This window comes from Dysidea avara, chromosome 8 (genome assembly GCF_963678975.1).
Source record: "Dysidea avara chromosome 8, odDysAvar1.4, whole genome shotgun sequence".
In the NCBI taxonomy this organism is placed as follows: Eukaryota; Metazoa; Porifera; class Demospongiae; order Dictyoceratida; family Dysideidae; genus Dysidea; species Dysidea avara.
In genome coordinates, this window is record NC_089279.1 from 19297668 (window position 1) to 19313314 (window position 15647).

The 15647-nt window shown below is 39.4% G+C and overlaps 2 protein-coding genes across 10 annotated transcripts in view; one reads left to right on the plus strand and one right to left on the minus strand.

Moving 5' to 3' along the window:
* LOC136264458 (uncharacterized) overlaps positions 1-5281 on the minus strand; it is a 96603-nt gene extending 91322 nt beyond the window's left edge. Inside the window, exons 1-9 of one of the 9 annotated variants that reach the window (XM_066059202.1) lie at positions 3701-5259; positions 3466-3646; positions 3255-3417; positions 3025-3128; positions 2707-2771; positions 2618-2646; positions 2435-2527; positions 1925-1989; positions 1719-1865 (exon numbers count right to left, since the gene is read on the minus strand). In XM_066059202.1, the coding sequence (XP_065915274.1) occupies positions 1790-1865; positions 1925-1989; positions 2435-2527; positions 2618-2646; positions 2707-2771; positions 3025-3059 (363 nt within the window). In that variant the 5' untranslated portion in view covers positions 3060-3128; positions 3255-3417; positions 3466-3646; positions 3701-5259 and the 3' untranslated portion in view covers positions 1719-1789. Of the gene's footprint in view, positions 1-1718; positions 1866-1924; positions 1990-2434; positions 2568-2617; positions 2647-2706; positions 2975-3024; positions 3129-3254; positions 3418-3465 lie in introns of those variants that run through there. The other 8 variants (XR_010705126.1, XM_066059201.1, XM_066059200.1 and 5 more) reach the window with 8 other exon arrangements.
* A 2238-nt stretch (positions 5282-7519) lies between these two features.
* Positions 7520-15647, plus strand: part of LOC136264444 (E3 ubiquitin-protein ligase TRIM71-like) — a 45085-nt gene continuing 36957 nt past the window's right edge. Inside the window, exon 1 of the mRNA XM_066059178.1 lies at positions 7520-7607. Within this exon, the coding sequence (XP_065915250.1) occupies positions 7556-7607 (52 nt within the window). The 5' untranslated portion in view covers positions 7520-7555. The remainder of the gene's footprint in view (positions 7608-15647) is intronic.

A 15647-nucleotide genomic window follows, 5' to 3' on the forward strand; every position in this document is an offset into this window, starting at 1 on the left:
AGTTAATCAAAACAGAACTCCACTCAATGTTATTTCTGCTATTATCATCTGATAGTGACTCAAATGTTAATGAATTATGGTCATAATTTAAAGAGTGTTGTCTATTATTGCGAGGCAAATACATTCCTTGCAAACTAGCCAGGAAGCATTCTAGCCTTCCTTGGATTACACCTACCATCAAAAGACTAATAAAGGCTTGTAATAAGCTTCATCACCAGTTTAAACAAACAAACTCTTCTGAAATATTTCAACAATTTAAGGTGAACTGCATAATATTATCATTACATCAATGGGATAATATCACACAATACAGGAAACCACTAGTCAATAAAAAGGTTTGGTCTTTTATTAAACACCTTAGGAAGGAAAATATCAACATTCCTACAATGTAATGTTGGATGCCAATGTTGAAGTGTCACAAAGTTTGGACAAAGCAAAATTACTGAGTAAACAATTCAAATCTGTATTTACACAAGAACCAAATTCCGGCTTACCTGATAAAGGACCTAGCCCACATCCCAACATTCATTCTTTTAACATCACTGAAGGCGGGGAATTCAAACTTGTTTCTACTTTGAATATTCACAATTAAGGCTTGCGGACCTGATCAAATTGATGCTATTTTCTTAAAACAGACAGTGGAAATAATCACACCACCGATTACAAACCTTTTCAACTATCTATAGATTCAGGAGTAATTCCTAATGACTGGAAAACAGCTCATGTTGCACCTGTTTTCAAGAAAGGTGATAAGGCAAGTGCTGCAAATTATCGACCAATCTCATTGACTTCAATAACATGTAAATCAAGACTCACGGTAGTGAGTCGCGCGGCCAAGAAACTACAAAGCGCACGCTCAATTAAAAGACGCGCGGCCACTACTGTGAGTTATTTACGTGTAGGGCCGGTTTCGCAATATTAGTCCTAAATTACGCAACATCTCTCAATAGATTTGTATTGCGTTACGTGATAAAAAATCTTTAGGAGTCGTCATCATGTTCATAGTTTTCTTGCGACCTCGCTAAAATAAAAAAGTAACAATCGCAAAATAAAAAATAGGCGTATTTCACTTTATTTCTCTACCTTATGTTACAACTACTGTCACGTTATACCAGTCAACCAGTCAACATAGCCGTGTTTGTATAGTCCATCTAGCACTGACATTATCCAATCCTGGTTTTCCTATACGCGTATTTTCTTCAATCAACCTCTAATCCCTACAATAACTTTTAAAGACACGACGTGGACACAAACTCTAATGCCTGATAAACAAGTTGTGACAGCGTGCTGAACCGTAAGTTCCCTAGGGATGGCGTTTTAAGCAGAAATCTTTTAAATTCCATGTAGTACCACACCCCATGCGAGCGTTTATAAATCGCCAGTTGTCTTAGAACAAAATCACTAGCGAAGGTGCTTTAAGCATACTCTTCAATTCTCTATTTACATGTAATTTTTAATAGATTAACCACAAAGGCCGATAAGGTGAATACAAAACTGAGGTAACAAGCCTTTAGGGGTTACCACCTCTATGTAGTGTGTACCATGTAGCTTGTGTTGTGGCTTTCATTAAGTACTATGCACACACAAATGGTGCAACAAAATTTTGTAATGAATTGCTCGAATGTGGTTGGTGGTGTTGTGGCTTGAATGTGGTTCGTGGTTTGCCAGTGACCATGTATGAGTTGGGGTTGGTCCACACAATTTACACAATATTCAAATTTCATGATGCCCATGATAATTTCTTGCCATATGGTAAACATACAACAATGTGTAACAACATTAATTAACATCACATCAAGACTTGACTAAAAATAGTTCCAACAATAGTGATGATTTCTTGTATGTCAGCATGACGATACTGAGACCTGTAAAAGAATAAGCAGGCACTGAAGTTAACCTTAAATTAAACACTCATGCAACTGACCTGGAACATCGGTCGCAACACCAAAAACACTTGTTTCGATATCTGATGACACAATCCAGCAGGCACTGAATTAAAAGAGAATGTACAAAAAATCAATATGCCGGGCTGTGTCAATAATAGCATGGATAATCAAAATGAACAAAAATTATATCCCAGGCTAAGTGAATGAATAACATAACTGTTGGGTAAGCATGTTAAACCAGAACATTAGGACATTAGTCAAACCAGAACATTAGGACATTAGTCAAACAAAAGTACGCTATCACAACTTGGTCATAATACAATGTTTGTACCACTGGACTTCACACTTGTTGCCCAAAAATTGTGCCATTCCGGGACAACAGCATAATATTATGAAACAAATAGTTACTACAACACAGAAGGCTTACTGTTGCACTGTCTACACTGATATACCATAATTTAAAAACATAACAGGTGGGCATTAAATACAATACACTTAATATCTGGGTACTAGGAAAAAATCACTAACATCACAACATGTAAACTGACCTGGAAATTAACACCCTTGATGCCGCTACAGTCTACACTGGATACTTGTTCGAACCCATCAACACTATGCCTGATACATCTGAGTAGACTGACCTGCAAATTCACATCACTAGTATACAGTGATAATTGATAACTGCAAAAACAACAATTGCAATAATACAATTCTTCTGTACGTCAACTGACTTGAAATTCATGACACTCAATACCGAGACCTGTAAAAGAATAAGCAGGCACTGAAGTCAACCTTAAATTAAACACACATGCAAACTGACCTGGAACATCGGTCGCAACACCAAAGACATCTGTTTCGATATCTGATGAAACAATCCAGCAGGCACTGAATTAAAAAGAGAATGTGCAAAAAATCAATATGCCAGGCTGTACCAATAAAGGATGAATAATCAAAATGAACTAAAAATATATATCCCATATGCAGGTTAAGTGAGTAACATAACTGTTGGGTAAGCATGTAAACCAGAACATTTGGTCATTAGTCAAACAAAAGTACGCTATCACAAACTGGTCACTGATAATTGATAACTACAAAAAGAACAATTGCAATAATACAATTCCTCTGAATGTCAACTGACCTGAAATTCATGACACTGTATCTTTGTTCCTGCATGGTCTCAACTTACATATGTACCATGATCACATTCAACTGCTAGTGGATAAACCAGTATGACCAGATGGCCTGCAAAAACCAACAAGCAGGTGTTAAATACAATACACATACCTAAAGCCTGGAATATGAAAAATATTATATAAGCATTATTCCACACTGATATAGTAATAGATTATAGGATGTTGTGGAACTTGCCTAAACGTGTAAACTTGAACATGAGGACAACTGCATAATCTGGACACTTGGAATTGTCCAATACCTGATGAACCACAAGTAGGTACTAATGACATTCACTTCAACATTTTATCCCAGCTGGGTGAATCTCTTGTAACTGAGTAAAAAGGTGTTTATTTTCCACCTGCAACCAAAGTTCTACATTTCTGTGGTTGGGTGTACATAAACTGACCTGGAAAATCAGTATGCCATAGGGGTATGGAAATGGTTCCTTTCCTTCTGTTGTGACATTACTTACAGCTGACTGGTAAACGATCATCGATGTCCCCATGGACCCCAACAATGAGTATACCAATAACTTCACAAGTTGGAATGAATTTCCTTTCAACATCTGGTGGACAGGTCCAAAAACCCTATCGCACAAACACGGTGAATCAGTGTGTGGCGATGTGACACGTTGCACAAACTTCACTCCTCGTTTCGTTAGCATTCAAGACCGGCATATATCATAGAGTCCCTCAGTATTCTTGCCGGACTCTTACTTTTTCAAGCGTTGCTCAAGCGATGTAGTTTCTCACGAGGGGTTCGAGTTTCTCAGTAAAGTCGAGCCGATTAAAGTACGCCTCACCATCCAGTTACATTCTTAAACCATTCAATTTAAAACCACGATCATGAGTGTCCGCTTAAGGTAATTAGGGACTTTCCACGAGATTTCCCCTAAATAGATCACGTGTTAGTTGTCAATCTGGTGGATTCTGGTGGTGTATATGGTTCAACAATGCGGTAAGTGTAGTATAAGCTGTCAATGAATAATTGTTTGTGCACTGCTAAACTAAGTTATTTTTGTGTGATAAGCATGCTTGAGGAAGGGTCTGGGGGACGAAACTAATGTTTTGACAGCAGTTGATGGACAGCAGTTGATGGACAGCAGTTGATGATGGCCAGGCAAAGAACTGCGAGAAGAACTACTATGATAGTAGGGAAAAATTCCCTATAGCTCTGCCTAGGGGCATTAACTAGCATTATCTACAGCTACTGTATTATGTTGCTGATATGTACATTCAGGCCAAGAATAAAGGTGAAAGTGGTAGTAAGGCTCAATCCTATTATTCTGCTGAACAGGCAAGGGAGTCTGGGACTCTGGGGACATGTTCCCTCAGGAAAGTACAAGTACTACAACTTTTTTGTTTTAATTGCTTCATCAAGTATAAAAATTTCAGTCAAAAGGTGATAATCGAGCTCTGGTCTTATGCACTGGTTGGAGTGGTTGTATCGATACTGCACTGTGACATCCTTGAGGGGTTAGTGCTGGCATTGTCCATGGCAATACTATTCCATCTCCCCGAGTCTTGATGATTGAGTCCTCCATTCCTTTCTCTGCTGCTCCAATCCTGAAGTTGTGACCACAGTCAAAAGGTGACGATCGAGGCTCTGGTCTTGCATCTATACTGTACTGCAACACCCTTGAGGGGTTAGTACCGGCATTGTCCATCGCAATACTGTTCCATCTCCCAAATACAAGTCTTGATGGTTGAGTCCTCTATTCCTTTCTCTGCTGCTCTAATCCTGAAGTTGTGACCAAAATATTAAAAAATGGTTATAACATGATAAATGATTATGATGATAACAATTACAAATGTATTTATAGCTGTGTAGCAACTGTGAACTAATTAGGCACTTGCAAGTTTAATTAGGTGTCTGAAGCATTTAACATGCACAGATATGAGATATATTCATGACGTGCAGGCAGTAAAGATAAATTTACTCTAATAGAACAGTCATACTACACCGTAAATTCATACTTCCGAATTTACAGTGTTATGAAACAATCATTATTATGTATGGATTTTACTGACTCTCCTAGATAATATTCTGCATTAATGCTAATTGCTCATTTCCAAAAAATTAGCTTTTAAACCAAATGTAGAGTCTATCACTGACAAAAATGAGTGATATCCACCCCAAAAACACCTTCGCTGTAAAAAAGGCGCGCCCAAGAAACTACAAGTACCTGGAACCCAATGTAAAAAAGAAAAATCAGCTTAGCTGAAGTGAAAAGTAACTGGTAACTTAAAGAGCTGATATCTGAAGCGGCCAAGAATACAATTACTAAAGTTTAATCCATGCAAGAACACCTTGGATATAAAACAGGTGTATACATGAAAGTAACTGGCAACTGAAATGGCTGATATCTGAAGCGGCCAAGAATGAATGGTCATATACAATTACAACTAATCCAAAAATTTAACACTGAACCTTTATAATTCAGCTGTGTTCTATATTCACTCTTGCTGCATCGTAAAGTAATTTCTTTTAACTCTAATTGGCTGGTAATTTGGCCACCTTTTTTGCTCTATTATACTGACTATTAAAAAAGGCGGCCAAATTACCAGCCAATTAGAGTTAAAAGAAATTACTTTACGATGCAGCAAGAGTGAATATAGAACACAGCTGAATTATAAAGGTTCAGTGTTAAATTTTTGGATTAGTTGTAATTGTATATGACCATTCATTCTTGGCCGCTTCAGATATCAGCCATTTCAGTTGCTAGTTACTTTCATGTATACACCTGTTTTATATCCAAGGTGTTCTTGCATGGATTAAACTTTAGTAATTGTATTCTTGGCCGCTTCAGATATCAGCTCTTTAAGTTACCAGTTACTTTTCACTTCAGCTAAGCTGATTTTTCTTTTTTACATTGGGTTCCAGGTACTTGTAGTTTCTTGGGCGCGCCTTTTTTACAGCGAAGGTGTTTTTGGGGTAGATTATAATTACTAGAACATATACTAGCATCAAACATCATGAGCCGTCTAGAAGGTAACTCTATAATCTACAACATAGTTTTCGTAAATCAAGGTCATGTGAGACCCAGTTAGTATTGCTTCTCTATGATCTATCATATAATCTTGACCAGGGTGTACAAACAGATAAAATTTCATTAGAGTTTGCTAAAGCATTTGACACAGTCCCTCATAGAAGACTACTTTATATGGAGTTCGAGAAAAAGTGCACTCATGGATAGAATCATTCTTAACTAGTAGGCATCAGGGGCGTAGCTAGCCAGAAGGTGATGGAGGGGCAGGCATGCCCCCACGAAACGGTCAAAATAATTCATGATTGCAAAAAGGGCTAATGACCCAATGGTGGGCTAGCCAACATACGGTGTTGTATTATTACAGCTCACACAACTAGCTACGTAACTACTTTAGTATTGATTGCTCATCTTTTATCAATGATTCATTCGTCGAGCATCATCGCACGTGCCACAACTGTACTCCAACAAATTCATCCAGTCCAGTAGAGCTATATTCATTTGTTAATATTTTAGTGCTAATACAAGTTACTTTACGTTTGCCACAGCTTGTGTTGCCGGCAGTCCTAGCACACTGCTGAAAGGATGACATGTTCACTCACTTCACTAGGCGAAATTCAAATGCCAAGTATTGCATGAAATCCTACCGGTCTTTCTTGCTATCAGAACTTGTAAGCTTGTGACTGATCCAGGCCCGTAGCCAGGGGGTTCTGAAGAACCGCCCTCTTGGAATAGGCCGACTACACTGGCAGCACTGCCGTACAAAGATCTAGTGTGATCGACTCGAGAAAATAAACTTGGTACATTTAACACTTTATGACCTCATAGGTAGTAGGTTCTTAGCGTCATCTGGTTTCCTTTGTCACTTGTGAGTTGTGACTCCTGCCGTGGCAAGGTCCTTTGAGCGGGTCACTCTTTAGATTCGAAATGCTCTATCACGTGAGTAATCTAGGCTAAATATAGAAGTGTGTCTCTAATATTTTCGTTCGGTGGATTCACGAGCGAGTTGATGTCGTGTGTGCGCTTTCACTGGCAACCCCTGGTGGTACTGCGTAGTAGCGCACATAATTTATAGTAATTTGCGTGTCAGTTTAATATTGATAAGCTTGTGACGGAGGTTTTAAAAAAAAAACCACTACGGTGATGGGGGGCAAATTCCCCCCCTTGGCTACGCCTCTGGCTTGGAAAGATTACAAAACAACACAAAACATACTTATATGAAACGTGCACGATAAAACTAAGATTTTCATGATGATCAGCGTGTGGACAAACCCCACAGCAATTTTCATCCTCATTGGAGCTTGGATGACGGAGCAATCCTAAGCTAAACGCGAGTTGTTATTTTGTACCAGAGTTCTATTGGAGAATATACGGAGATTATTTCTATTAAAAAATCTCAGATACTGGAATGCCTATTGTTATTAACTTTCTTTTGTTAATTTAAACTCTTGGCGGCAAATTCCTCACGTGTTCGGTAAACGCCCCGTTTTAGACGGTCAACGCCTTCAAAATGGATGGTGATGTAAAGAAAGAATCTGATTTGGAATTTAATCCTTCGTCAGGTAAGCATCTTATGTTGCCGCTCTTGTTGCATTTGTAGTTAATAATAAATATACTTTAGGTTTAAGGAAGAAAATCCATCCCTCCTGGAGGAAGACTGAGTGTGGCCCCGGCTAGACATTGGGTGACCTGCAGTTCGAATCCTGGGGTTGGAGGGATTTTTTTCCTTACTTTGGCCCCTTTTCTGTTGCACCTTATTCAGTCAGTAAGTCAAGTCATTAGGTCTAAGTCCTTGTAGGTTAGGTAATCCTAAGGCTGTAGCACATGTTGCTGTCAGACCTTCAGTGCTGGTCACTGTAAAGCGCTAATAATAAATATACTTTAGGTTTAAGGAAGAAAATCCATCCCTCCTGGAGGAAGACTGAGTGTGGCCCCGGCTAGACATTGGGTGACCTGCAGTTCGAATCCTGGGGTTGGAGGGATTTTTTTCCTTACTTTGGCCCCTTTTCTGTTGCACCTTATTCAGTCAGTAAGTCAAGTCATTAGGTCTAAGTCCTTGTAGGTTAGGTAATCCTAAGGCTGTAGCACATGTTGCTGTCAGACCTTCAGTGCTGGTCACTGTAAAGCGCTAATAATAAATATACTTTAGGTTTAAGGAAGAAAATCCATCCCTCCTGGAGGAAGACTGAGTGTGGCCCCGGCTAGACATTGGGTGACCTGCAGTTCGAATCCTGGGGTTGGAGGGATTTTTTTCCTTACTTTGGCCCCTTTTCTGTTGCACCTTATTCAGTCAGTAAGTCAAGTCATTAGGTCTAAGTCCTTGTAGGTTAGGTAATCCTAAGGCTGTAGCACATGTTGCTGTCAGACCTTCAGTGCTGGTCACTGTAAAGCGCTAATAATAAATATACTTTAGGTTTAAGGAAGAAAATCCATCCCTCCTGGAGGAAGACTGAGTGTGGCCCCGGCTAGACATTGGGTGACCTGCAGTTCGAATCCTGGGGTTGGAGGGATTTTTTTCCTTACTTTGGCCCCTTTTCTGTTGCACCTTATTCAGTCAGTAAGTCAAGTCATTAGGTCTAAGTCCTTGTAGGTTAGGTAATCCTAAGGCTGTAGCACATGTTGCTGTCAGACCTTCAGTGCTGGTCACTGTAAAGCGCTAATAATAATAATAATAATAGTTATAATTATAAAGTCTATGATGTGAAAGCCGAAGTTTCTCAATCTCAGTAGCGTAACTAGCACTGAGCTGTGTGACTGCACTACTCGAAGCCGTACAAACGCCGTAATTATTTAGCGCACCTGTATCTGCTTATGGTCGATTGCAGAGCTTTTCTTCCCGTGCCATATTAAACATTTTGTGGGCTGGAAAACGATTTGTAGTGACGTCGAATCAAAAAGATTCGTGTGATTTACCTGGCTTGCTGTTGAATTCGTGGCAAGGAGAACAAAATTTACTCACAAATCCTCTTTGCTGATTCCAATATACATGCAGATCATTGCTCGTAGCCAGCAACATCTTGGTGCAGCTCCGAGAGTTTGCTGTGACTGCAAAGGTAGAAACTTGGACTGTTGAGGTTTCTGCCTTGGCAAAGGTTGCTAGTAATCGGCCACATGCTGCACCTTTACTAATGGAATCATTGGTTGCTGGGTTTACCTGATGAGAACTATCCCTAACATTAGCCCTCTGTTTCAACCATTGGAGGATGCAATCAGACTACAACTTCTTCCTTCTATCACTGGACATGTTGCGGGCACCACTAGTGAGCGTGACTTGTTCTCTCTTCCATGTCACTTTGGTGGGCTGGGTGTGTACTAATTTTTGTGAATCCCAGCTTGATCCTTCCCTGAAGATTACTGCACTTTTATAAAATTTGATAATTAGCCAGCCTGTTCATGCTCATCCCCCAGATACTCGATGCATCAAGGCTCAGATTCACCAATGTCGGCATGAGGCCTCTAAGTAATGTGCTCTTGAGATCAGAGGCAGTCTCTCTCCCCAACTCCAAATAGCTGTTGACTTGAATAGTGAACCTGGGGCCTCTTCTTGGCTTTTAGTTTTACCATTGCAGGACCAGGGTTTCCATCTGACTAAGGAGGAGTTTTGGGATGCACTCCACTTGCACTATGGATGGACACTGTTGAAACTGTATGTGACCAAACTTTTACTACTGACCACACAATATGATATGCCAACTTGGTGGTTTGACTTTTGTTTGTCACAATGATCTGAGTGGCATTACAGCTGAGCTGCTTTCAAACGTGCATAATGATGTTGCTATTGAACCACCTCTTCAACCTCTAAGTGGAGAAGTACTTACTCTTGGATCAGCTACCGTATAGTAAAAAACTTTGGCGGTAAAAAACTTTGACGAATTTGGCGAATAGCGTTCAATTCGCCAAAGTTTTTTTCGCCAATTATTTTACGAGCACATTGAGTAACTAGAACTTGAGATGAAGGCTAGTTCGTACCACCACGCAATAAAGATCGAGCTGACTTATGAGATCATTCCTAGGAATTTGTCCCACTGTTCAGTGTAAGCACTCCTTGGGATAGAATTTCCAGCCGGCTTCCCGGCCGTTCGCACGTCAGCTAGTTCATCGTCTCGCGATGGATTTGGCCAAATGCTTTGATATATGTGATAACCTCTGCTACTGGAGTTCACTGGAAAAGTAAATACGGTCGCTCTCTGAATCGAAGGAGATAGCCGCGAAGCACGCGCCTTTGCTACCACGTTGCTAGATCGGTAGCTACAAAAGTACTGCTACAACAACAACGCTAGCTACCTATACACTTACTACACTACTTAACTGATGAGTTGACACTTTGTTGTTTAATATCCTTACGTACCGTACAGTAAAATGTTTGGCGGTAATAACTTTGGCGAGTATTATTTCAATCACCAAAGTTTTTTCCGCCAATTTTTTCAACAGAAGGGTTTCGTCACACTTTTTTACCGCCAAAGTTTTTTACTATACGGTAACTGACGGGATGACTCCAGAGCTGACATTCATGCTCATGGTTTATGGGGGGGGGGGGCAAAGTGCCTTCTTTGATGTAAGGGTTTTTACCCAAATGCACAGAGCTACCACAATGTATCAATACCATCTATCTATAGATAGATGGTATTGATACATTGTGGTAGCTCTGTGCATTTATATAGACGTCACAAGATGCAGAAGAGGGAGTATGGTGACCAAGTTTGTGAGGTAGAGTTAGTTTCTTTTATACCATTGGATTTTGCAACAACTGGGGGCATGGAAAAGGAAGTAATCACTTTTTATTGCTGGCTTGCTGAACTCTGAAAACAAAGTGCCTTATCCTACAGCAACACTTTGGCATGGCTTCGCTGCACCCTGTTTTTCTCTTTATTGCAATCAGCAACCATGTATATCTGTGGAAGCCACTCCATATCTTGCAGATCATCAGATGCTTCCCCAGAAATGGGCCTCATGAGTGGCCCTAGGGACATTTAGTTGTCCCTTTTCACTGTTCTTATTGTTTTGTCATTATTATGTTTATATGTTTATTTATCAATGAAAAAAAATTACGCACAAAGAGCCTTACGTAGGGTCCACAAACCAAATAATCAACTTTCACAAATCAATCCCCCTACCATTATCAGATGCTCATGGTAGTACCCATTGCTAGATCCACTAGAGGTGTGATATGTTGCTTTCACAGAAATCTCACTTTTAATCATGGATGAGATGCAAAATTTACTTTTAGAATATCGTGCTCTGCACACAGGACTGGATGAAACTTGCTAGACCTTATCTAGAGTGGTTGTAGTTTAAAAATATGCATAGCAGTAAACAAGTGATTGGCCGTGTGCTGGGCATAGGGCTGTTTTCTTTGAAAAATCAGAAAGTGAAACACGAAATTTTGAATTCAACATGCCCTATCATCCAAGGCAAGGGGAGACAACTCTTCTTCACAGTGTTGTGATATGGTTGGGTGCATAGTCTGTCTATACTGTTAGTATGGAACGAATCTGAGACTTCTCACCAACTGGGTGACGAGTATCAAAACGTTCTGCAGTGACAAGGAGTTATATCGTACTTTGAAGCTATTTCCAGAGCTTCTGCAGCCACAATAACCATCAAGCATCACCCAGAAGAACAAAAAGCTATGTATCTAGATGTTTGGCACCAGTGGTTGTCAAGTTTTTTTAATCTAAGACCTCCATGCATCGCTTTAAGCGTGATGCCATTGGAGGCAACTAAAGTTTACCTCACATCTCATGCTCCACAACTGCTTTAAGTCTTTACCAGATCACTCTATAACACCATCATGTTGCAAAATACTCCATAAACAAACCGAAAAAAGCACATAATCATTAATTTTTAGTTTGAGGTGGGTGGAGCTTCTCACTAGCTGCTGTTGTTCACACTAGTGGTGTGCGAATATCGAAAAAAATCGATATCGTGATAATTTTTCAATATCGTTATCGTATCCATTTCTATACCACTTTAGTAGATTTCGATACTATCGCAAAGTTCGATAATTATCGAAGAATGTTTCGATAAATCAACAGCATTTAGTGTGTGATTGCGCAATCATGCTAGAAATGAAGGTTGGTTCTGTACAATCTAGCTACTTTAAAAACTTGTCTGCCAGTTTTCTAAGCTTATTATTAGTTTTATGCAATAGTTTTGCAGTGTAAATTGTATTTGAAGCATGTTTATAAATACCGGCCGCCCACGCAATTACTCCACCAACACAATTAAAAATTATCGAATATCGAATCGAAATTTCGATATTTACCCTATTATTGTATCGATATCGTATCGAAATGAAAATCCTGATATCGCACATCACTAGTTCACACCAACATTGAAACCGGGTCACTACTGCTGACCCGGATGACCCACTGACCCGGATTTTACCCGGATGTGACCCGGATTAATTAAAGCCGAGGCGTGCGATAAGAGCTATGTTTCGGCTAGTCTCGAGCGAGCGAACGAGACTACGTTTTGAGGGTTCGATTCGTGTTGAGAAAATATTGCAACTTCAGCCTAGCTGTAGGTTGAAGACAAAAAAAAAGGTCATCACCTACTAAAAATAGCTACCCCTCAGGCTGAGCGTATGTTGGTAGCGCGATAAGTGGGCGTGGCTCACGAAAGAGCTACGCGATAGCGTTTATAAGTTTCCACGTCGTCAAACGAACAATTTCGTGTCTCACGTGATCCAATCCGGGTCTGACCCGGATGACCCGACCCGGTTTCAACGCTAGTTCACACCATACGAAATCACAGAAATGCTAACAAATACTACTGCCAAATGTTTTAGCCATCATTTATTAAACTTGCTATTTACGTAGCTAGATATTATCTAGAGTTGTTGTAGTTAAAAAGTATGCACAGTAAATAGGCAAATGATTAGCTGTGTACCCAGCACGATGTACCCAGCACAAAGTTGCTTTCTTTTAAAAATCAGAAAACGAAAAACAAACTTTTGAATTCAAGCTGCCCTACCAGCCAAGACAAGAAAAGCCAACTATTCTTCATAGTGATGTGATAAGGTTAGATGCATAGTCTATCTATGCTGTTAGTCTGGAAAGGATCTGAGACTTCTCACCATCTGGCATCAAAATTTTTGTGCGTCAGTCCACAGAATCCTCTCAATGGTGCCAAAGTTTTTTCTAGTGCTTCTGATGCCACAATGGTCACCTAATTTTGTTTAGAATGATGATAAATGATAGTCCAAAATGTTTGGTAATAGTAGCAGTGAGTGTTTCATGTGATGCAGTATACTGGCAGCTCACCACCCAGCTGGAATCAAAAAAGAAAGACTTTGTGCTTTTCTCAGTTTTTTTTGGAGATATTTTGTAACATTATGATGGTGTAGGGTGATCTAGTAAAGGTTTGAAGCTGCTGTGAACATGAGAAGTAAAGTACAAATTTGGACAATTTAGCTGCTTCCTGTGGTGCAGTGCTAACTGCTTAGAATGACATGTGGAAGCTGTGGAACAACTAATAATTGACAACCACTGGTACCAAACGTCCAGGGACATCTTTGCCGTAGTTTTAGTCAATGATTGATTACTGTTGTGACTGCAGAAGCATTATAAATGGCTAGAAAGACTGATAAAACTCTTCAATGCTGCAGAAAATTTTGATGCTCATCACCCAGATGGTGACAAGTCTCAGATCTTTTTCCAGATTAACAGCACTGACAGACTATACATCCAACTGTATCGAAACACTATGAAGAACAGTTGGCTTTTCTTGCCCTACATGGTAGGGCAGTTTGAAATCGAAAATTTGTATTTCTTGTCTTTTTTTGCAAAGAAAGCAACCCTATGCTGAACCCAGCAAATCATTTGCTCATTACTGTGCATACTTTATGATCTGGCTAAGTAGCAATTTTCATCTGATCCTTTGAGTGTAACATGAAATTTTGAAATTAATTTAGCATCTTATGAGATACTAAAATCGAAATTTCTGTGAAGACAACACAATTGTGCCTCCAGTTTCATGGTGGATCTAGCAATGGGATACTACAGTGAGCATTCCACAATGGTACATCATACTATATATAAAAACTAGTAATATAACTTAAGTTACTTTACTTCTTACAAATGTAACGTGTTACATAAGTAATGAAGTTACTGTAATAAATCAAATATTACATAATTTTATTACTGTACTACAAAAGTAACAGTCACTAATTGTTATTAATCCACTGAATGATGGCTAGCCACAACAAAGTAACGACGCCCACCTCGAATTAATGAATGAAGCTTACTTTTTGTTGAATACAATTTTAACCACGATTTACACGTTGTCAAACAATGCAATTAAGTCACATGATAAGGTGGTAGTTGCACATGTGACAGCTTTAGGCTGTGGACACAAAAGTAATATAATAATTATGTAATTTATTTTATTTTATGGGTAATATGTAACTGTAACTAATACCGTATAGCGGGTTATTTTCGAAACAGAAATTTTCGCACAAGAAACTAAATCTGAATTTCGAAAGATTTTAATTTCGAAGAGTGCATATTTCGAAATCCGGATGGATTTCAAATAAACGGAAATTCGTGTCACAAATTATGAAGATGCGTGAATGTTTGCCTAAAACTGACTTACTGATGGAATAATCCCTATTCCTATGCACTGGAGAGAAGACTGAGGGAGTCTCGGGTGGAGTGAATTCACTGGCACGATCACGCTCGATCATAGCTAGCATAGAGCAGACGGCATCAATTCCCATTCTGGATCACCTGTTTTCTGGTTATTGGTACAGTAATGATACAGTTTACCCATTATCATCAGCAATACTGAGCTAAAACTCGAGGAATACACGAACAAATCACCGAAAGTTGGACGATTACTTTCACTTGTGGGAATTTATTTTCGAAGAGAAGGGCCTCTTCGAAATATCCGAAAATAAAAACCTTTCGAAAATTACCAGCTATACGGTAGTTTTAGTTGCAAGTAATAGTTATATGTAAGTTACTGTAAAAAGTAACTGTCCCAACACTGAGACGGGGCTTGAAATATCCATCCCTAGCCTGACTTTAATCCACAAGCCATACAGTGGGACAACCAAGATTCAAATGAAAATCAAATCATCAGAATGGTCTATTGCACGTGCATTTGAATGCTGCATTTGGCAAAAAAACTTTCATTTACTGGTGAAACGAAAGCATTATGCTTGCAATTTTTTCTTCTATGGGTGTGGTGCTGTTTGCATGACTGCGTAGCACTTGTACGTAGGGTAATAGACCGTATGTAGGGTAGGCAATGAAAAATTGACTTCTTAACTCGTAATTTGAGCCTACCAGTGATATATTTTTAAATGGTGGGTTTGCGGTAGAGAGCAAATGCTTTCCTTTGGGATATACTGTACACGGCAAATCTTTCAAGGGGGGAAAACTTCTAGTCAGTCGCCAAAGTTTCCCACAATAGTTTTCTACAAGAGATAAAGAGACTACGTGGCATTGCTGAAGTATTTAAAAGTTACAAAGAAACCTCACAAAGAGTGTCTCCTGGACCCAGAGAGACCCTGAAGTGGATACTTGAGCAGTGAAGCTATACAAAAAAAGCGAACAAAGATAGTATTGGTAGTATCAAAAGAAGTGAGTAAATGTTTG